General features: G+C 41.6%; 1 protein-coding gene across 4 annotated transcripts; it reads left to right on the top strand.

Moving 5' to 3' along the window:
- Positions 1–251: 251 nt before the first annotated feature.
- Positions 252–23,421, top strand: PRR14L (proline rich 14 like). 4 transcript variants are annotated; one of them, XM_060250342.1, is made up of 8 exons: positions 252–799; positions 2,388–2,472; positions 7,246–7,358; positions 15,748–15,816; positions 16,238–16,394; positions 18,353–18,459; positions 19,722–19,793; positions 20,323–23,421. In XM_060250342.1, the coding sequence occupies exons 3-8, from the start codon at positions 7,324–7,326 to the stop codon at positions 20,603–20,605; spliced, it is 723 nt and encodes a 240-aa protein (XP_060106325.1). In that variant the 5' UTR covers positions 252–799; positions 2,388–2,472; positions 7,246–7,323; the 3' UTR covers positions 20,606–23,421. The 4 variants fall into 4 exon arrangements, with proteins under 4 accessions (XP_060106325.1, XP_060106323.1, XP_060106326.1 ...); XM_060250340.1 differs by having other exon boundaries at positions 252–652; XM_060250343.1 differs by having other exon boundaries at positions 252–652; positions 7,246–7,311.
- The last annotated feature ends 546 nt before the right edge of the window (positions 23,422–23,967 follow it).

The raw sequence follows: 23,967 nt of genomic DNA on the forward strand, positions 1-23,967 counted from the left end.
AGATGGCTTCTCTTATGTTCTTAAAAGCTTTCTGAGCGACCTTAGGGTAGTTGCTGTTTTTCATCCTGCTTCCCAGGAATACTGTTTGGATACAGTGGAGGGGACAAAAAAATATACACTGCACTGAGTTACTTGCAGCAAGGGCAGGGTAAAAATGTGCTCAATTTAGTAAAAACTTTGACTGCTGGCAGCCTGCAATGCAGAAATGGGAATATTCAAGGTGGTGCTTAGTAATCAGATATTGACAAACTTTTTGTTTTCAGGTGAATTCTAAAAAGTGAATTCAGCTATCCTGATGCTCTCTTCTGATGGTGGCGTTTCTGAGAAAAAAAGCCATTTTGACACTCTGAATTCCTCCATGTCTGCTGTGGTACAAGAACTGTATGCTGAGTTACCAGTTGCCCTCACTGCTGAACGTACTGCTTTGTCTGATCCAAAGATTGTACTAGATGCGCAACCTGAAACATCAGCATTTGTGCTGTCGTGTGGTAGTGATTTGCCATCTGAGCACCAAAGAAATTATGGGTTGAAAATCTGCTCCCAGAACTGTGATGAAGGGCTGGATTGTGCAGGCGGGATATCTCGCCCTGGGCCAATGGAACTAATTCCTGAAGAGCCTACAGAAGCTGGAGATCTTCCAGAAGATGATGAGGTACAACACTGGAGTTTACTGCATGAAGATTCTCTTTGTAGAAAACTAAGAGAAAGTGCAAAGGTGGCAAAAGATATAAGAGATGTTGCAGAGGAAGGTCTTGTGCAGTGTTTCCTAACCAAACAGGAAAACTGTTGTTCAAAATGGGTAAGAATCAGAGAAACATCAAAATAGAGAATTGTATGGGGATAAGCAAAAATTGTAGACTGAGGTTTGGTCTTTCTATACAGCAGTATGGGGGGAGGTAATGAGGTAGAATGGATTGTGCTGTATCAGACTACATGTGAAGGACTACAATTTTCAGAGTTTTCCTATATTAATTTGAACTAAGGGGAAAACTAGGAATTTTTCTCCTTGATTTTTTAAAAAAAATATTTTCTGGGAGTATTAAGTAATAGGATCTCCCATCTGCTGTCTGTAATGATAAAGTCCTTTGTAACACCTCCATCTGGTACACATGTTGACCATGCTTCAATTCCATCTTTGTTTTAGTCCCAGATGTTTCCTCAGTAGTTAAAGAAAACCATGGTAATATTTAATATCAATGACTCATGGTTACAGGCAGAGTATTTATAAACCTGAGTTGTTTGAAATGTTGGAGGCCTAGTATAAAGAAAACTTATTTCAGACATATATGATGGGATTGCCCATTTATTAAGAATCATTGGATGCTCTAATTTAATATAGTCAAGTGTATCTAGATTGTATAGTTTCATTAAATGCTGAAATTATATATGTTGGTGCTATGTTGAAGTTTTACATTTACAGTGAGTAGACAATATGCTATTATAAGTCCAATTGATAATATAGGTTGAATAAATTGCTATGTACATCCAAATGGATAAAACAGACAAACTGAGTGCTGTTAAGATGAATTCCATCAGGATAGAATGATTTGTTTGTAACAGGGTTTCTTGTTAGATACTGGATATCTCAGCTATTGTGCTGTGGTGGGAACTAATGTATTTTGTGCATTCAAAATGTATAATTATTTTTTAAAAAGACTTGTGGCATATTATGCATTTCATATGAGGATTAAGCAAGAGTAATTGCAGGAGTTCTGTGATCTTTCTTTGAACTGAAATGCAGTGTTAATGGGAGTTGTATGACACTGACACTTTCCTTGTTGAAACAAAAGAAAGTAGCTACTTTCTGTGTCAGTTTATTCAAAGCAGCTTGGATGTGTGTGCATGTCCTGATTTTAACTGAGACAACAATTTGTGGAAAAGGTTTCAACACAATCTACCTTAGCCCACTCTTAGTGAGAAAGAAATTGGCAACCCCTTGTGGCTGCAAGTCATTTAAAGCAAAGAAGCAAGTCATAGAATCAAACTGCAGATCTCCTGTGTAAGATGGAGTTTGGCCTTGATGTGTATGCTTGGAATGGGAATTGATTTAGAATTTCATTATATTTACCACTAGCATACAATAAGTATTTTGGTCAGGAACTAAAAATAAACATATTAAGTACAAAAGCTACAGTGAAAACATCTGTGGTAAGCTGCATGAGTACCTCTTTCTTTGATGCAGGGATTCTCCTTTGTTTTATAAACTAATGGTTGAAAAGTAATTACTTTTATGTTTCAGAAATTACATAGCATGTTAATGTATTATCACCTGGAGACTAGCTTTAAGAGTAGGCATATTTGGTGCTTGGAAAGTTCCAGTTATTTCTCCATCTGAAGTGGAGATGCTGCTGCATCTGTGATGCCATGTGTTGCATGCTTTTTTTCAGGAGCAGTCTCATTTAAACCAAGAGAAGAGAGAATTTCTTTCAAGTTCTTTCTGTGCTGAAATAGCAGGCTTGCTGCAGAATCTAGGTATGTGGTCAGACATTTTATCCAGCACAGGCTCCTCTATCCATGTTTGCAAGCATTATCATGGGTGAGAAATCCATACTCTATCAACTTCTAACTGCTCTGGCTGCATATACATAAGTGTATTTAAAAATGTTACAAGCTTATCCATCTGTATGAACTGATACAGGGTACCTGCATAAAGAAATTTTACTTTGATAAATGAGCAACATAATGCCTGGGCCATTCCAGTTGTTAATGAAGGATGTTTCCTGTTAGTTTCCCCCTCTTTTGCCTAGTTTCTGTGTTATTTTGTTTATTGATTTAGGGGGGGAAACCTAGCTGCGTGTAGAATGCATATATATTTGACCTATAAGTTTACTGTACTGAGAAGTCAATTAATACAGTCACAAGATTTTAGTAGTCACTGGATTTTTTGTCTTGTTCAGCTATTTCCTGGTTCTTGATCTCATTAAAGGTTCATCTCTACTGCTGCCTTTTCACATGTTTTAATGTGTGTTTCTCCTGTGCTATGTGTGCAGGTGGAACAGGTAAGTGTAGCCACTGAGCACTAACCTTGCTATCACAACTACCATATGTGAGGAGCTGGTTTTGACTGTCTTGTCATTCCCCTGATGCTTCTTTCTGCTTTAGTACAAAAGATGATCAACATTTGTGCTTTTTTTGCGTGGTAGCACTTTCTATTTCTAAAATCGTTTTTATCACCCCTATCATCAAGTTAGGAGCCTTGGGGTGATTCTGGATGCCTCACTTTCTGTGGAGGCCCAGGTCACCACAGTTGCCAGGTCAGCCTTTTATCATCTCCAGCAGACCAGGCAAGTGGCTCCCTATCTGTTCCCCAAGAACTTGGCTACAGTGACCCATGCAATGGTCACTTCCAGGCTTGATCAATACTCCCTCTAAGCTGTGGAGTTTTGTGAGTAATTAAAGATTTTTTAAAAACTTAAAATAAAATATGCTTACAAGATAGCACTCTTGTAATATTTTGTTATTTTAAAAGACCTTAGCTCCACTGGCCTCTATCAATATTGTATTGTTTATTATGTGTTGTACACAATCCTTGTAATATATTTTTGTAAACTGTAAGATGGTGTATTACTTGGTGGCTTTGATCAGTCTACTAATTACATCAAGTGCCATTCAAGCAGCATGATTCAGAAGGAAGCAGATGACAGTGAATTGCTTGTGGGTCTGATAGGAGCCCATGGGCTGCACGTTTGACAACCCTAGCCTAAATTAATAGAAATTTGATACCCTATTGTTGAATGTCTTACTGAAATTGAGGTTATTCCAAAAAATAGATTATATCAAAGAATGGTGTACTTTTGATTATTATTTAGGTGTTGGTTGATATTCTAATACGTAAAATGACACCTGAATAATAACTACTTTACTGTGTTACTGTTAATGTTATAATGATTACACTATTGGATAAGTCTGTTATAATTTATGTTAATATATAAATGAATAATATTGAAAATAAAAATTATAAATTTATAATTTATGTGGGCTTACCTTGAAGCTGATCTGGAAACTCCAGCTAGTGCAAAATGCAGTGGTGCACCTGCTAACTGTGAGGTCTGTGTGGGTGCGCAATTTGCTGGTGCTATGCTAATTGCACTGGCTACCAATTGAGTACCAATTGGCTAAGAGACTGTGTTTTCCCATATGGGCCCCGGAGAGCCTTGCGATTGGCAGACCAGCACTTGCTGGTTGTTTCCTGCCCAAAGGATGTCCGCTTAGAGACTACCAAGACTGGTGCGTTCTTCCCTGGCCCTGGGTTGGTGGAACACACTCCTGCCTGAGATCAGGGCCTTGCACAGGGATGGGGAACCTTTTTTCTGCCAAGGGCCATTTGGATATTTATAACATCATTCACGGGCCATACAAAATTATCAACTTAAAAAACAGTGCTCTGCCAAGGGAGAACGATTCAGACCAGCAAAATTAATGCAAATAATTGTTCTTCTATTTGAAGTCATGTGGGGTGAGCCTAATCTGGTGACCCTCCCCCCTGGCCTGCTGCAATAGGCAAAAAAAGCTCAACAGGAACTCATTAGCATATTAGACCACATTCCCTAATATTAGCATATTAGGTCACACACTCATTAGTATATTAGGCCACACCATCTGGGATAATCAAGTGCATCTCTCCCTCCCTCTCTTCATGCAGAAACTGCAGCTGCTCCCAGCAGACCTTTAAAGGCATCCACATACCCCAGCAGCAGTCCTTCACAATGCCCACCACTCGGGCTCCACAGAGAGAAAGGAGAAGAGAGATAGGAAGGAAGGAAGGAAGGAAGGAAGGAAGGAAGGAAGGAAGGAAGGAAGGAAGGAAGGAAGGAAGGAAGGAACAAAAATAAAGAAATGGGATAGGAGGTCATGCAGCATGGCTGGGCCCTGCAATCCCTGCCAGCCAGTCAGGCCTCAGGGGGGCTGCTGCACAGCGTAGCTGAGCCCCATGATCCTTGCCAGCTGGCCAGGCCTCAGGGAGGCTGCCATGTGGTTCGGCTTGGCCCAGCAATCCCTGAGGGCAAGACCAAGTGATCTCGAGGGCCGCAAATGGCCCTTGGGCCTGACATTCCCCACCCCTGGCCTTGCAGGACTTATTACAGTTTCTCAGGGCCTGTAAAGCAGAGCTGTTCCACCAGACCTTCGGTTGAGGTGGTAGACACCTAATTATTTTGGCCTCCTTTCAGCTGAATATTGCTCATATTAATTAGACCTTTACTGTTTTGATTATGATCTAGCTGCTTTCAGTGATTCAGGATTGTTAAATTTTATTACCTTTTGCAGTGCCTCCTTTTGATTCTTTTAATTATTTATATTGGTATAACTGTTTTAATATTTTTGTTAATTGATGTTTATGACCTGCCCTGAGCCCGCTTGCAGGGAGGGCAGTATATAAATCAGAATAAATGAAAAAAATGTATATAATTTAATCCAGTAAATTAAAATTATTAACTTCAGATGAGGGATATTATTGTTTTACCTACCTCACAAGTGGTATCTACTAGAATTCTAGAATCTGTTCAGAGTTCTAGTACTAACATAGAACACAATACTGTGCTAGGGTTATGGTAATTACCAACACTGTCCTTGCAGCCATATTGTTGAACTCTTGACTGCCAAAATAATATTGGAATAAGCTTGGGATAAATTTAGATGAAATAGTTGTCGCCATGTATGAGATCTGCCTGGGGGGTTTTCTGTACAAACCAGTTAGGCTGGAGTAGGATAGATTTAAAAAAAAATATTTATCTCCCGTAGTTCTAGATTACATGCTCATTCGTCACTTTATTTCTCATTTGACTGAGTATAGTATCTCTTAATGCTGCTTCCAGGTTGCATGCCCAGGGTACGTTAAGCTGTAGGGTCATCCTTCAGCCGTTTTTTATGGGCATCTGTGGACAACTTTTGGCAGAGTCTTTGTGACAAGAGAGCACTTCAGCACAATACAAAACAGATGAGGTGTATGACGAGGCTAAGGAAGAAAGTACTGAATGGTATAAACACTGCAGAATTTCAAGCAGTGTCTGTTTTTCTAGGAATTTATAACTGAAGTTCAGGGAATTGGATTCACAGGTTCCATCCCCCTATTTGTGGACTTTTCCTGCAGTAGACGGCTTTTTGTGCTGGAACAAGATTCCACCAGTAGTGGAATGGAAACTTTAGATCTTATGACTTTTAAAAAATATGCCTTTGGGAGGGTATCTGTGGATTCTTAGGTCTCTCTAGTCATTTTATCATAGGTGTGTGAGCATGTGAATAGTGTTGCTGCATTGACTTTATTACAAGATCCGTACCACTTGGGGCTTCTTCCTGTGTCCTAAATACATGATTGCTGCAGTGTATTAGAACCTATGCTCCACCGGCAGAAGGTGTTGATGAAGACAGATTTTTCCTGTCTTCCCCAGCAGCCCCTATGAGTGCCAAAAAGATGGTTCTGAGGCTTAGGGAACCAATATGAACTAAAAGCCATATCCTGCCTCTTCTTTTAACAGCATTTCCACTGGCACAAGAGGCATTTTGCTGTCTTCCATCTACACATTGCAGTTGTTGGTGTTGCATGCTTTTTGTCCATGTGCCCCCATCAGCATTACATTTGCAGCACTCACAGGGGAGTACTGGATGAAGATAACAAACAAAAGAACTTGCTGTTGCCAACACCTTCCACTGGCAGTTCATAGGATCAGCTGTCCAAGAGTGGGGAAGTTCTCAGATTTAGCAAGAAGCTGCTGTCTCCCCAGAGTTGCACCCTTTTAAAAGGATGCTGACTACTTAATGGCTTATTGATAATATCCTAGGATGGCTTTAAGGGAACAAGAGGAAAGGCAGTCCCATGGAATTGACTAGAGCAACTTCTAGCCTCTCACAAGGGCCTTCTCACTTGCAAGAGACTGGAAGTGACTGAGGGCATGCTCAAGGTGCTGTGCTGCCCTTGAAAGAAACGGAGGAGAACCAGTGAGAATGACAAGAGAAAGTGTGTGTGCTTATGTAAGAGAGCAAGAGAGAGAACTAGCAGCAGAGCAGGAACAAAGTGCCATTAAACCTCCTTCCATCTTAGTACTGACCTTTAAAACCCCAGGGGTCAAGCTGATGAGGAGCCCCCTACACCGCACTGCCCAGTTGTCATGGACTCTCTACCCCCAGTGCAAAACTTGCAAGAATGTGAAAGCCTAGTTGAATGAGCTGTACATGATAAATTAAAAGGAACATTCACAGGAGTGTGACATGCACCACAATAATTGTTTTCTTTCTCTTTCTTTTGTACAGAAGAAAACCCAGCAAGTATGCAGGTGACAACTGAAAGTCTGCCAAACTTCATGAAAGAAGCACAAGGTATGAAGGCTGATGGGACTAGGCTGTTTAGCGAGAGCAATACCAGAGTGAGTACAGGTGTTCCACCTGAGAGCAGTGTCATGGCTAAGGTTGAGGTTTCAGAAACCAGCACCTTATTGTCTCACAAGCCTGTAAATGTTATGGACAATGCTACCTCAGAAGAACATCTGCAAAAAGTGAACAAACATCAAGCGCTGACAGCCTGTACAGTCTTATCAGCAACTTTAGGGGCCTGCGTCCTTTCTGGCTCAGAGGGTGTAGGAGAAACATTGTTCAGTTATCATAAGGCTGCTAACACAACCCTTAACAACAGTCTGCCTTTCCAGCCAGATGAAAAGAACTTTCACAATAATATATCTGTTCCAGTATCGGAAAGCTTGGTTGCTACTGATGATCAGCTATCAGATATGAGTTTGGAAGCCTCCAGTCTTCACTTTAAAAGTTGTTTGGAATTTGGAAGTGTGCTTTGGGAAGAGAATCTGAACATCTCTGAAGTTATCTGTGAAATGCAGGAGAGTTGCCCTGTTGGCAAGGAGGACAGCTTGAAAAGCAAAACTAGTACCAAAACAACTGAACTTCTGGAAGAATGGGCTCCTGACATAAATATGAAGAAGGCTGCATCACCAGTCTGGAGCAGTGAAGATCTGTCCAGTGATGATGAACAAGAAATGGCCATTTGTATGGATCATTCCTATAGTAGTATTTATAAGGAAAGTTCTGAATGTCAGGCATCTGAAGAACATTTAGAAAATGACATAACACCAGTCCTTTCAGAAACTGACAGCACACAAAAAGAGGCAGATCAGCTATGTGCCTTTCTCAATGATGTATGTATGTCCACTAAGGTGGAAGAAAACAGCCTTTTTTTGGTGGAAGCTAGCAACATCATCTGCAAGCAAGAAACTTCTAGTAACTTACAGGACATTTCCATTGAAAGCATTAATTCAGTACCCATCTGCCATGACTCCTTGGGTGATGACACTAAATTATGCCGAGAAGGTTTACCAAAAATAGAATCCAATAGTGATACAAGGAAAGGAATCTTGAATTGTGCTTTAGCTACACATCTGCACATTGCCAATGCTACTTCCACAGTAGACACTGACCTAATTATTGATGAAGAAAATCATGAAAGAAGCCAAATCTCTAGTGAGCATTCATGTACTCAGCAAGCTAATGTGACTTTAAGCAGCACTGAGCTCCTAGATAACCTGCCTGGAGAAGGATTCCCTGGGCTCTGTGCAAAATTACTGTCAGGAAGCACTGACTGCTTACTTCATCACAGGAGGAAGTTGGCTTCAGCAAATCAAAAATGTGGTAGTTGCATCTTGACAAGTGTGCCAGGTATGCTGAATGATGCAGAAAAAAGAGCAACTGATGTAGCAGCCAGAACAAATACTGAAGAAGTTGACAGATTGGAAATGAGCTGTGCTTCTATTCCTATCAGGACAGCTGGCCTTCTTGAAGAGTATGATGTTAAGGGATGTGACTCTCCTTCTAATGAAAATAGCTGGGTTCACTTGGATGGAACAGATGGCAGCTTGGATTCCGTTTGCTCTATGGGGGTGTCTAGCGCTGGTCTCCCTCAGGCTGACACTTTAAAGCTCAGTGCAGAAGTTGAGAATCAGAGGGCTGAAGATGGTGATGAGGATGGTGGCAGTGGTATAAATGCCGAAGAAATTTTGAATATTGACACCAGCGTTTACCCTCCACATACAAACATAGAACAAGAACTGATTAAGGCTTCGCTGGACATGAAGGACAGCGTGGAAATGATGGAAAATTTCAAAGGGTGTGAATACTGTCTTGGAAATAACATGACTGAAAAATCAACAGGTGGCAGAGGTTTGGATAAAATTGTCTGTCCCCTTAAATTTCACAGCTTTACAAAAGGAGAGAGCCAGGAAGAACTAGAGAAATACCAAACTCACCCTTCCTCCTTTTCAGATGTTTCCAGTCTGAAGATGGACCTGATCTCCAATCACCCATATTGCACAAAGCAGCAGGACCATCCCATCCTGGAGAAAAATCCAGGTCTGCATCGGATGAGAGTTCAGGCCCTTGTGTGTCAGGATTATCATGTTAATAACCTAGATTCTTTTAATCAGAAAAATGTAACACCCCAAGAAATGAGAGTTCTAGCATGCCAGCAGTATGTTTTTGTTAACTCCAAAAAGCAAATGGAAGATAGTACAGTTCAGACTGTGAACCATTCACTTGAAGAGACTCAAAGGTCTGTCATCTGTAGTCAAGATGAGTCAGTATATCCAAAGACAGACCAAAATTTAACTCCACAAACTCATCCAGTGCTCTTAATAAAAAATGGTGTTCAAGAGACATTTCAGTCAAGCATGAGAGGCAATAGGCTGTGCTATAAAAAACCATCAAAGTTAATCAATAATCCATTGAAAGAAGGGTTAATAGAATTAAACCATACTGGAATGTTTTTAGAACGTTTAGGACATGCTTTTGAGCGACTGAAGTCAAGTAGATTCGTTCATCAGCGAGGTCATCAGAAAGCAACTGAATTCTGTTCTGCCTTGCGATCAGTCAGGAGGAGATCTTTTCAAATGCGAAATAAATACTTCCTAAAGTTTAGAAGTAAACCTAGGTTACTTCCTAATCACATTTCTTTTCTTCTGAACTCACTGATGTTTACAACAGCTGCTGGTCAGAGAACTATGGAGGGTGTGTGTTCAAAATTGTTCAAGGACAGTTTTATATGTATATCTTTTGGAGTGCAGCCTATTCAGAATTTAGCAGCCTGTTTGCCTGGAAAAGATAAACCACCTACTTCACTTTTTCTGAATGTTTTTGACTCTTCTGCAGCAGCAGCATCATTGGAAAGAAAAGCAGATGATCACATATTTTCAGAAGATGGCAAATCATGCTGTTCTCTCAGAGGGGTTGTATATGTGGGCTCTCCTCCTGGAAGCAAAGGGATACTTGTAAGCACAGTTCACAGCATGCCAGATGTTGAAGTAATGGATGAAATTTTATCTATAACATCCTGTGGTCCTGAACCCTCAAAGAAAAGCAGACCGTCCTCTGACAATAACCAGAGACAGCATAGTCTAATAAATGAGAAAACTAAGATACCAATTCATTTGCACAGTAAAGGTTCTTTCAGAGCTCTTTTGGACTTACTTCTTGTTGGGAAAGAGGAAATCATAATTCCATTCAAGTCTGCAATACACACAAGGTCTCCTTTTTTCCACCCACTTGAATGCATTTCAGAGCTTAGTTTGAATGAAGGACACACATATGCCAAAGATCCCTCCAAACCAGCAGTTGTCAAACAGCATGTTTTGCAGCCTAAAGATGTATTTCCTTCAATGACACCAAGAATCCTTTGCAGCAACGTGCCTTGTCCTTCTTTAAGCGACAGTCTGTTTAAAGCCTTGGCCAAATGGTTCAGTATTACACAGAGAAATTTGCAGAGCACAGAGATATTGGCAAGAGTCCAAAGGAAGCCCTTAGATTATTTGGTCAATATAGGCATAGAGACTCCTATTAACAAAGTAACTTCTGAAACAGGAAACTTTCCAACATTTATGAAGAGAACTGTGCAAGAGGAGATGGAGCGAAGTTCAGCTGAATACACTATTTTCTCTGATGCAGTTAGTCAGCAGTGGGGGGCAAAATATAGGAGGGAGGCAGAGAACCTCTTCAGGCAAAGATCTATTGGAATGGAGTATCCTATAGCCAGCTCTTGTAATAAGGGAGTAGCATTGAGTGCTGGGAAACCTGAAGATCCTACATGGACTCTGATGGTGGAGAATATTGTTGAATATAGTGAGAAGAAACATGCTTGTTGCACTTTAAGGGACTTGAAAAGGCCAAAGAGATTCAGAGATTTAATTGGGTTGGAATATGTGAAGGCCAAGGACTCTGAGGCCAGGAGCCTTAGTTTCAGGAACTATAGTCAGCAATCAGCCAATATCAGTATTCCTGTTGCTCCAATCTTTTGTACGTTGCCACAAGCTTTCAGCTTTTGGCATGGCAGAAACCAAGTAACCTTTGAAAGTGCACATAAAGTAAGGCAATCTCTTCCATTAAGCAGACGATCAGGGAGCATATGTAAGAAGGATCGCATGCAAGGCCATTTCAAGGTTAGAAGAAAAAGGAACCAAATTAAAAGTACTGCTTTCCTAAAGTATCTTTTAGAAAATGTCCCTAAGCATAATTATAAGCTTATCAACTCTGTATATTTAATGATTAAACCAGCTGCCATAGAAAACAAAGTAGCTGTGATATGGGACCAAACACCAAAGCAAAGATCCAACCGAAGCAGTTCACTACACATTTCCAGAGCTAGCAAACATACCAAAGACCCAGCTGTCTTGAAGAGGCTATCTGCTTTAGCCAATAATTTGCTGGTCCCTTCAACAAACTCTCAGAATTTCAAACTGTCAATGAATTCCACAGATCTTTCCCCTTTAACTGTAAAGAACAGCCAACTCAGAAAAAAGAAACTACTGGAAGTTTTTTCCTGGGTTAACATGAAGTTAAATTCTCGGTGGATTAAGGGCAACAAGTACTCTGCTAAGATGTTCAGCTCTCAGTCTTTGGCACTTTATCCTGTAGAATCAACAAAAGTGTATGCCTTGGAACCAAGCAACAGAATTCCCCTAGCATTCAGTACTCCCAAATTCCCGCTTTCTTTTAATATAAAAATGGGTTCCAGTCCTATGAGCAGTGCCCTAGGGATTACATCCATGCACAGTATCACTAATAGGATGGCTTTGGGAGAGCCAGAAGCTTTGCAGCCTGCAAAATGGACTTTCTCTTTCCTACTGTCTCAAAGCAGCCTGGGTGAATCCCCAGTCCATGAAGGTCCCTGTGTTCCTGCTGAGTCCTGCATTGCATCAGCATCTCTACATGCAGCAAAGAATAGCAGAAGATATGCTGTAGCTAAGAAGAATTCAGGCTGCTCTGCATTTGGCCTGCAGACGGTACTAGCATTGTCTTCCCCTGGATGTTATAGGGTCTGGACAAGAGAAAGAAATCTAACCAGTCAAATCCCAGCTATCCAGAGGCTGACTGTGCTACAATTTGCCCAGGGCTTGAAAGGGTTAAAATGTTCCTCTTCTGTATCAGTTGACCTCTTCTCTTCCTTGCCCTATTTGCTGGGTAGGGCACTGTCCATATGGAGCCAGCATGGTCCTTCCACCTGTCCCTCCGAATTCACTCCTCTCCATTCCAATCGCTGCAAGTGGCAGCCTGTCACTACCGAAACCACAAGTCTGGGCCTCGGGAACAGGTAAAACCCCATCCACCTTATTTCTGAAAATCAGTCTGTGCAATTGTGCTGTCTCTTGGGAGGGAGAGGGGAAAGAGTTAGGTATCAGAGGAATAGGTTTGTGTTCCATCTTGTTTACTTTGTGTGTACTTCCTGTTGGTTAAACTTTCACACACAGAGATGGCTCCCTGAAAAACTCTGCTTTGGCAGCAGATGTAGATTTAGGCTTTGTTGCTTTAATTTCTGACCAACCACTAACTCTGTTTTTCTCCCTCCCGGCCATATATAACACATCTCGCGCCAGAACATTTATTGCGGAAAGGTGAGCTACCTCACTAATGCTTTTCAGAATCTGGCTGCGGAACTACTGGATTTTTGAGGTAGGAAAGATTTTGGAGATCTGAGCCACCGGAGCACCTCTTTGCTTTACAAAATGGATTCTGAACCAAAAGGATTGTGTTGCTCTGATTTAGAGCCCCTCTGCTTAGTATAATAACAGCTGTACCCTAGTGGTTTCAACAGCCCCAGCTTTTGAAAATCTGGTGAAGGAAGCTTTCACTTCAAAAGCTTATACCCTGGGAAACTTGTTGGTCTTTAAGGTACTTCAGTACTTAAATTTTACTATTGTACTACAGACCGACCAACCTGAAGATTTGAGCAAGATAATTTTTTCTCCTTGATGGATTTGTGAATTGTTGCTCTCTGGGCATCATCCAGGCTGTAGCTCAGCAAGGAGTTTTTGCCTGAGAGAGAACAGAAGGTGGGAGAAAACTTAAATGGTGCATTTTCTTATGCTAAATGCCAGAAAGGAAAGATTGTCTTGCTAGTTTTTGAGGCAGTGGGTGATTGAACTGAAGTAGGATTTTTGTCCCACTCCTCTAAACAGCTTAAGTACGATAACTTGTTTTCTCCTTTATGGATTTGTTACCCCAAGCCTCTGTCAAATTGGGGTATATCTTCTGGAATATTTACAAATCTTATGGCTGTAATAAAAGAGCCAGCTGTGTGCCTAGAATTGTTTATTCCAAAACATCTATTCTACCTGATGTAGCCACAGTTTTATTTCAGCTACCTGTGTGCTGCCAAAGAAAACAAAGATTTGAAAGCTTAATAAAAATCTAAAATGACATTGCTTCTATGAGTGCTTTAAAAGTGGCATTAGCCCAACATATAAATGTAGAAAACTGCCTTATATGGAATTGGAATACTGATCCATCTAGTCCAGAATTGTTTACTCTGACTGGCAGTGGCTCTCCAAAGTCTTAGACAAAGATCTTTTCAAATCCTACCTATCTCTAGATCCACCTGGGAGCTTCTGGACAGAAAGCTGGTGCTCTACCACTGAACTATTGGTCCTCCCCCAATTATTTAGCCCGTTATGGGGATCAGGTTTTAGACTGCACTGTAAACACACAAAGCAAGCATGAAACAAACTTCAAAATACAGTTTAACTGTAACATCCAGATTTAAGATGCCCATGTGATGTTACAAAAAAATGTGTGTGGCCTGAGCTCTTCCTTTTGGGCAGTTCTATATCCTCATCTCTTCCACTCCAAACTTCGAAGGTTGTATATATGAAAGAAAAATCCTGTTTTTTTTCACTGGAAGTTCTCATAATTTTGATCTGGGAAATTTATCACCTCTGATGGGCAAATAATGCCAGTCTGAAACCTCCTCTTTGGCTTCTAGTGAAGTCAATGGGTGGAGTGCTGCCTGAAATTTCCCTAAAGCCCACATAATTTTAGCAGCTTAGAAAAGCATTGTAGTCACTCTTGAAATACTGAAGGGAGACCAACTGTCCTATGTGTCTCAAGCACATTTTCCAGTAGGTGTATGGAAGCTTAGATGTGAGATCAAGCCAAGGAAAGGTCAGTAACCTCCTGCTTCTAATATATTCAAGTGAGTTACAATTAAGTTCTTAGGAAGATGTGAAGGTTTCCGACCATGTCAAGTGTCATTCTACATTCAGTCTTCAAAATTGACAAAGGAACAGAAGAGTATTTGTCCAAATGTGGATTTCTAAGTACAAAGGAGCACTTAGTGATGATGGGCCCACCTCCCTCTGCAATCATTTGCACAGTGTAACAGTTAAGTAATTTTGGATTTGCAGGGGTGATGCTAATACCCAAGACCATCCCTCATTGAGGGAAAAATGGGCTGATTGTAGAATGTATTGCTCATTATGCTATAAGTAAATGAGCCTAGATTCTGCCCTACTGGGTAAAAGTCCAGCTTCTTGGATTATATATGAATAAAAAAGGCTTTCTGATGGCTCATTGAATGGACCTCCAAGGCTTCTCCCACTTGTTTGCTTAATTCTGTGTTGCCTAGCTGATTTCTTGGTTCGGCAGGGTATGCTAGTAAGACTGCCCCAATGTCATTCAGGGCTGAAGCTCCATCTTCCTGTAATAAAGTCTCACTTGAGACAGATTGTGTACTCTCCCAAAAGCAGTTCCATTGGCCTTAGAATTGGTTGCTTGGCTCCTGTCAGATGGCATCTCCAATGGCTAATGATCACAAATGGTCCACCCTAGCCCCAGTGGGATGGCAGTAATTAAAATGCTGGCCTGTCTGACCATCCTGCATGCCACTGACCAGAGATAGGATCCAGAGTTCGGAAAGGAGGAAATATTATTGTCTGTTCTGCAACTAAGTTTCTTTTGGTTTCAGGCATTAGGAACTTGGGTCTGAACATGATTGGGCTTGATCTCTACAGCTGCAGGAACCGCTGCTTCCAAAAAAATGATTCTCTAGTATTTATTCGCAAGAATTCTTAAGTCTTTGTGGAGCAGTAAATAATTCAGCCTCTAAGATTGGTCCTGCTCTTTCTTTGTGCAACCAGGAATGGGTATAAAGAATGTTTGCTGTTCTCGTTATTAGAAGGTCTGCAGAAAGATTGAGAGGGAGAGAAGAGAGGTGGAAGTAGAGGAGCTGTGTGCTTAGTCAGGATGGACGTTTTTAGACACACCTGTAGCTGCTAGACTTCTTAAATTTAATAGCTTGGTCACTTAGAATTTACTAATCTTAAAAAAAAAACACCATGCAAACAAACGGAAGCAAGTATCACCTGAACCATTACTGGTGGATCTGACTGTTTTTGAAATGTGGGGTATAGAGATGGGATCTCTACTTTTGCACTGTGTAGCTCTAACTTCTGCTTCTTGTTTGTGGTTTCTTTTTCTTCTGTGCACCAGCTCTGCCATGTTGCCTCATGTGCCTGACTGGGTTGTTGACATTCCCAAGCCTGTATATGATAAGTTGAGGTAAACGTGAATTTTGAGGCTCTCCCACTTTGGGTAGCTTTTCTCCTTGCCCATTAAGCTGCTTACACTAAACTTGAGGTAGCCCTAAAAGTACTAGTATTCTGTATGGGGCTGACTTCTTTCTTCCCTTGTCCCACTTCCTCCCCAGCCCTTGTCACTGCTGCCTCTTCACTGCTTGGCCTCAGCTCCACTGCCTTCCCTTTCTTGTAGCCCTCATCTATGCCACTAGCTCAGTTGTGACCCATTACACTGCTTGATCTGTCATCCAACTTCACATCCTGTCTTGATGCCCATGTCTCACATCACTACTGCTTTTATTCCTATTACTTGAACCATCAGGACCGTGCCTTGATGCTGTTTCCAAAGCTGCTTCATTGATAAATAGCATTAATCAGCACTTTTTAAAACCTTTCCCTCCTAGGTTGGAACCATACTTCTCTGCATCGTTACCAACGTCTTGCTCGATTCCAGAACCTGAGCACTCTCCTCTTGGACATTTGACACCTGAATTTCAGATCCACCCTTTAGATGATGTTTCTGTCCCTTCGTTACCCTCAAGTGGTACTCAGTTGGAAAAAGTAAGTTCCATTTTGGGAATAGGTAAGGAGCCCTAAGAGGTACATGAGTTGGTAGCATAAGGAATTATGCTCTCTGTTACTTGAAGGCACACAATTTTGCATGAAAGGTGAGGGAAGTTTTTAGTAGGTACTGGAAATGGTTAATGAAAAATGGCACAAAATAGAACCACCCCTCCATAAGAATTTGGAGCTGGAGAATGCAGAGTGTAGTTGACTTACGTAAGCCAATGTCTCCTTCCCACCACCCCCACACCCCTGTATAAGTTGTTTGTAATGATTACTCAGAGAACATATGTGAGGATCTTTGAACACACAGAACAAGTGCCATGTTAGTGCCAAGTAGTCTTAGAGGAACCATCAAGTGCAGAGGCTGGTGTGATGAGTTTAACTGTAAAGATTCTCCCTTGGCCATAAAGCTTGCTGGGTAGTCTCAAGACAGCTGCCTCTCTGTTTTTGTGGCAGGGGCAATCTCCAGTGCTGTCACTGGAGTTCAGGGGGTTGCCTTAAAGTGGTTTTCCTCCTTTCTCCGTGGTTGGGGACAAAGGGTGGCGCTTGGCGAGCAGATCTCTGTGTGGTGCCGCTGGAATGCAGTGTACCTCAGGGAGCTATTCCCTCACCAGTGATGTTTAACATCTACATGCGCCCCCTTGCCCAGATTACTTGAGGTTTTGAGCTGGGCTGTCATCAATATGAAGATGACACCCAGCTCTGCTGATGGACAGCCACCCAGACTCCATCCTGGGTCATCTGACTGGCCTTAGAAGCTGTGGCGGATTGGTTGAGGCAAAGTTGATTGAAGCTTAATCCAACTAAATGGAGGTCCTGTACCTGGGCTGCGAGGGATTAGGATTAGGATAGAGCATCCAGCTCCCAACCATGGACAGTGCATCACTTGTGCTGGCTCAGAAGGTGAAGAGTCTGGGAGTGACACTGGATGCCTCACTCTTGATGGAGGCACAGGTTGTAGCAGTTGCTCGGTCTGCCTTTTATCATCTTCGGCAGGCCAGGCAGCTAGCACCCTACCTATCCCCCCAAGATCTAGCTACAGTGATCCATATGACAGTCACTTCCAGGTTGGATTACTGTAATTCGCTCTACATAGGCTTACTCTTGAGACTGATCTGGAAACTTCAGCTGGTGAAGAATGCAGCAGCTCAACTGCTGATAACAGTGCCTAGCCAGCACTGTTATCACTGGCTACCAACTGTTTACGGCCACCAGGCACTGGCTACCAACTGAGTACGGAATCCATTTCAAGGTTTTAGTTTTGACTTTTAAAGCCTTACATGGCCTGGGACTGACATATCTATGGGACCGCCTCTCCCCATATGTTCCCCAGAGATCATTACGATCCAGCATACAGCATCTGCTGACCGTCCCGAAGGATGTCCAACTTGCCTCAACCAGGGCCTTTTCGGCCTTGGCCCCAGCCTAGTGGAATCAGCTCCCTCTAGAGATCCGGGCCCTCACCAAATTGTTACCTTTTTTTAGGGCCTGCAAAACGGAGCTATTCTGCCAGGCCTTTGGCTGAGGCAGCAGGCGTCCTATTCCATCACCTGGCCCTATGTTGCAATCCATCTCTGCTGTAACATTAAATTTATTTACTGTTCTAGACACTTAGTATATATTATACATGCCCAACTGAGCCCCCTTTTAGACCTTCTTATGATTTGTTAAATTGTATTGCTTGATTTGGTTCTTAACTGTTGTTTTATACTGTTTTTAGAATGTTGTCATCCATCCTGAGCCCATTTTTGGGAAAGGGCAGACTATAAGTTGCCTAAATAAATAATAATAAATAGGGGGATCAAATTTGATAGCCCAGTGTATGGTATCCAGAGCATACACAGGTGAGATAAGGATTTAATATATGACTCTCCAGTTGTTTTATTTACTTCATTAAGGATTCTGCCGTTTCAGGGTCTGTTGTAGTTATATATCCCTCTCTTTTTCTCAAGGCAAAATTGGAGAAGAGGCCAAAGAAGGTGTCTCAGATTCGGATTCGGAAGACTATTCCTAAACCAGATCCCAACCTCACTCCCATGGGACTTCCTAGGCCAAAGAGGTAAAGTATGTTCTGTACAGGATAAATAAAGCAGCACCAAGATTCTGATCCAGGAGACTTGTAAATGCAAAATGTCTTGTAAAACAACTTGCTGATTTTAGACATACACAAATAGACTGAGGCAAAGGCATTTGAAAGAGTACCAGGTCAAGGATTGGGCTGAAGAACAGGAATAAAGTTGAGGTAGAGCACAAAATTCTCTGCACTACTGGTCAAGCTTAGCTGACAAGCTTAGCTTTTTCTACTTTCACCGTCTTCTCAAATCCTTCAGGGAAGCATATGACTAAATCTGATGGATAAGACCTTGGAAAAGCTTGTTCAGCACTCCTAGAGTTGTGCTGCTTGTCCCTGGGAGAAAGCTGAAGAGTTAGTTTTAAAATCCTGGTGGCCGTAAATAGTTAGGGAGGATCCAAGGAAGTCCCTGTCTCTCCTCCTTCATCAGGCTTGGAAATTGAAAGCTGATGCTCACTTGGCTCATCCATAGGTAAGACTCCACAGCCTGTTCCCAATTAGGGATTTGAGGCCAAATCCTTTCTATGTCAGTGTTATGTGGTTAAGAAACACGGGATGCTTTGGGGGTCAGAAGAAAGTATACAGTGGTGCTGCTTATCCTTGAAACCCTCAGAAACAAAGAGCAGGGCTTGGTTGCCTATGATTTCCCCCTTTGTTTCAGTAGCTGTCAGTTTAACCTGCTCAAAGAAGGTGCTGTTCTTGTGGCCCATGAGAATACTGATTGATGAAGAGGAGATAACATATAGTGAGCTTTGTGTTCCCTGAACTGTTGCAGGGACCCCTCTCCTGCTGCTGCTTACGGAGCTGGAGGCTCCGGCTCTTATCTAGTCTCCAAGTTCATTTTGAGTTACTTGGAGCTAGACATGGTAAATTGGTAATGAGTAAAAATGTTTTTTCTCTCCTGGCTGAATTAAATAGAGAATGGGAGGGAAAGGTAAAAGATATTTTCAGTTAGCTTAACAGATGCCTGAGACTGTGAAAAGCTCTGGAAGCCCTTTCAAATCAGTGAAGGCATGTTGAAAATGGAATGGTTAACTATTCTCTTCAGTTGACGTCTGAAGCGTTTACTGGAAGATGGGAGAAATTGCTTGTTCCTGCATGTTCTGCTCCACATGAAGCACAAAATGCTCTGTATCCGATTTCTTTAATAGATCTTTTGGTCTGACAAAGATGACTGCAACCTGTGTTGAGTTATTGTTTGTGAGACAAGAGCTATGGGTAGTCTCAAGTCTCTTGCTTCTTTCTTTCAGGTTAAAGAAGAAAGAATTCAGCTTAGAAGAAATATACACCAACAAGAACTACAAATCCCCTCCTGCATCCAGGTGGGATAGGCTAAGTAGCTGCATAATGGTACAGAGACAAGAGCTTCGGAATACATGAGTGTAGAGATATTAGCTGGCTATATGAAGAATCAACATAGCATGGTCTGAATAAACTCTCTACTATATGTGCGCAGTAGATAAAGTTGATGCATTAACTGTGCAAGAGAGAATGCTACTTTTCATGTTGAAATGGAGCATTAGTGCTTAGACTTACTTCGGTCAGCACTTTGTATTTAATGTTTGCAACAACCCTATGAAGAAGGCTGGTATTATCTGGAGATTGGAGACTAGGGCTGAGAGAGTATGGCTTAGTTAGGGTCACTTACTGAATATGTGCCTAAGATGACATTTGATCTGATGACTTCCCAGAGGATAAGCTTGCTCTCTAAGCTGCTCTGCTACACCATTTTAGAATTCCAGAATGGCCAATATTTACTGTGTCATCTGATCACTGTCTCTAAAATCACAGGACTGTTTATGACAATCCTTTGGTCCTTAAGACTTCTTTGTATTCTAATATTATTCCCAGGTGCCTAGAAACTATCTTTGAGGAGCCAAAGGAGAAAAATGGATGCTTGATCTCTGTCAGCCACCAGAAGAGAAAGCGGATTTTGGAGTTTCAGGACTTCACCATTCCCCGGAAGAGAAGAGCTCGCAGCAGAGTCAAAATGATGGGCAGTTTCACCCGGGCACAAAAAGCAGCCTTGGAGGGAAGTGAACTTGATGCCCTTCTGATTCAGAAACTAACAGACCTTGAAATCTTTTTTGCCATGGAGGAGGAGCGGGAGCAAGGGCATGCACCAGGGAGTTGAGGATGAGCCACCAGCTGAAAACGGTTTAAGTGATCTGATGTGCTTGGAAGGACTCTTATACTAGTTCTCCCATACCAGCTGCTCAGCCCTTTTGGTCACATAACTGTTGGTTATGGACCTCAGGGTGCTTATATAGGTGTTTTGTTTTTTTTTAATTGTTGGATGAGAGCCTCCCTCAGTTCTGGTAATGCATTCAGATGACTGGAAATTACTGTTAATACTTGTGGGTTGTTTAAAAAAAAATCAAAATCAGTGGGGCATATTCAAAGCTGAAACAATGCACCTTCAAATAGGATTCTAAAGACTTTGGAACTTGTGTACATTTGTTTGCATCCAGGGCTTTTCTCCTTAGTAGCTCCTTCAAAAGGCTGTGACTGGGGTGTAAGAAACCCAGAAAATATTTATGCGTAGGCACCTGTTGAAGAAAGGCGCACACACAAAAAGTGTGGCATTTCTGTCCTCTTCCCCAGTGGTGTGGGGCAGCAGGACCCACCTGTGAGACCCAGAGCTCAGCAAGTTGCACTTTTGTCTTTTGTTTGCTGCATGAGGGCATCTCACAATATGTGGTGTGTCATACATTTTTTTAATCTTATATTACAGGGGTGCAGCAGTACAGATTTTAGCTGTTTTTAATTTTTATTCCAGATCTGAAGACAAGCAAGGAACAGTTGGTAGCCTGAGCTCAGGCTTGTTCTGGACTGTTTCTCCAATGTTCTTTTTTGTTGGTCTGGGCTTGGGTGTTTAGCACCTAGTAAACTTCAGGATGGAAGGTTTTCGTTTTTATTTAAGATGAGAAAGCTGAAGAGACCTCATAAATGTATGTCTCCTTCCCTCTCACACCTATCTCCTTTCTATGGTTAACTTTAAAAGTCCAGAATTAGAATGTTACCTAGCTTGTCTGATTGAACAAATTGGTCTCTTGGTTATGGCTAGCAATCTACTACTGGATCCTGCATCTAGTTTAGTAATCAGGCCATTAGCCATTATCTGAATCCATGCTTGAGAAACAGCAACCTTTCTTCCCTGAAGGGAAGGGAATGCTGCTGCCCTCTTGCACATTCTATTAAGGTTCTTTTATTTGACCATTTCACATCGTGAACACCTGTGATCAGGTACCTTCTGTCTGCAGTGCCTATACATACAATTTGAGCCAGGCTTAACAGCTGAAATGCTCAAAGATTGTCTCCCACTTTCACATCTCAGATTTTGCACTTTGTGCCTCTGTGCCCCATGGATACCTTCTTGTTACCTCTTAAATATCTAATTCCAGTATCCCATTTATAAGTCAGTTTATCTGAAGCCATGCTAGAAGAAGCTTTGTCCTTTTTTCCTAAAAGGATTGCTGCTGCCCTCTTGGGATTAAAATGATCCACCATCTTCTCTTTCCTTTGTCATTCCTGTATTTAAGAGCAAGCAAGGAACCGAAATCAGCCAACGTAGCCTGTGGAATCCTGGGCCTTAAAGCTGCAAGAAGTGGAAGGCAATGAATGCCACACTGTGCCTGAAATGCTATATGGATTCCTGCTCTATGCTCATTTGCATGGATACCTTGAGAGTCTTCTCCCCCTGTGATCAAAATAAGAATTAAGAATAATTATTTTATTAGCCAGTTTGTGACAAGATGAATTTGCTACTGCATGGAAATCGATTGACTCTTAAAGCTACCAAGTAATAGCTTCATCATGGGTCAAGACTCCCTGAAATATTTTTTATCTTAATACTTTGGGAGCACTGATCTGAACCATTTTTAGAAGTATGTTTTAAAACTTGTTTTTGTCCCATACTGGGATTTTATAACACATTGGTACAGACTCTAATGTAGAAACTTCGTCAGGTTCTGTTATGAAAATATGTACCTGAACTGGTGTTCTGTTAGAGCCATGCAGGGAGAATGCTCTAGGCATGGTTCTGCTTTCCACTGTGAGTTTTTAAAATGTTATTTTTCATTGTGTGCTTTCTCTTTGAAACTGTATTTTATAAAGTTGCAGCAGGGGAACTATGACTGTTTTCAGCTTTGTTTTGCTGTCCAGAAAACAGTGCTGAAGAGTTTATAGTCTGGGGCAGGATCTGTGGCAATCCCATCAATGATGGGACTTTTAAAAGGATTTTTCTTTCCCTGGATGCTTCATGGCTCTTAAACCTTCTTGTGCTCAAAGTCCCCATAGCTCATTTTCTGAGATACTGAAACTCCCTGATCCCTAATGAGAAATTAAGGATATTCTGTTGGAAGGCTGCCTTCAGACAGAGCCCTTCTAAAATGTTGCTGGTGCAAAGGGAAGAAGACAAGGATTGGTTGGTTGATTGTTTTGGTTTTCAGTACAATCATGAGTGGGGGAGGGAATTGAACCAACATATTAGACAGTAAATTCCCCCTTGGTAAACTGTGGTATCAGTGGCAGGGGCAGAAGAAACAGAGGCTGTAGTCCAGATGGGAAGGGTTTTGTGTGGGTCTGACCAAAATTCAGAGCAACCTTTTTATCCCTTGCAGCTTCCAGCAGAATTCATACTATGGAGCTCACCAGATCTCTCATCAACAGAGGCAGCAAGTATTTCAGCATTGTCATATCAAGCTGTTGGTTTATGTTGGAATAAGAGCTGTATGATGACGCTTCAGCCAATCTGTAGTTGACGATTAAGAACAGCTTGTGAGAAATGCTTGTTTGAGTCCTTCATGTTAAGAAATACTGAATTGAAATTTTGACACATGTTCTTTCATACTATTATCATGCTTTTAAAGACGTCACTAAGCTTCAGATTTTAAACTTCACTTTCCTATGTGCTTAAATTAAAAAAAATCAAGCATACATCAAAGGTAATTCTGTGTTTAACTACTGTTTATGTTATGTACCATCATTTACCTACATCATGCAGAAAGAAAACATGGGGCAGGAATACCATTTGACCTCCCAGTTGCTAATCCAGACACAAGGGTTGTGTTTTAAGATGCCACAAAGGTCTATGTCACTCTGACTGCAGCAAATTAACAAGACTACCTCTGGAATCTATGGTAGAAACTTTACAGTTCCATTTAGAGCAGGGGTGTCAAACTCATTTGACACAAATGAGACCTTGTTGGGCCAAGCCGTGTTGGGTTGGGTCGGGCTATGTGTGTACCTATTTAAGATTAGGTAGCAGAGATATAAACTTTATAAAGGACATAGACAAACACAATTAAAGACTTTTTTTAATTAAAAAAAACTTAAAACATGTTTTAAAACATTAGTACTCATTTGTCTTAAAGGTGCTTTCTTTGTATTTCTCCAATGGGATCCAGGGAACTGGGCAAAGGAAGCTCTGGCTTTTCCTTTCTTACCCAGGGGACCATGAGAGGGAGGGAGGCTCAGCCAACAGAAGGAAGACAG

This window comes from Heteronotia binoei, chromosome 11, assembly GCF_032191835.1.
Source record: "Heteronotia binoei isolate CCM8104 ecotype False Entrance Well chromosome 11, APGP_CSIRO_Hbin_v1, whole genome shotgun sequence".
Classification (NCBI taxonomy): domain Eukaryota; kingdom Metazoa; phylum Chordata; class Lepidosauria; order Squamata; family Gekkonidae; genus Heteronotia; species Heteronotia binoei.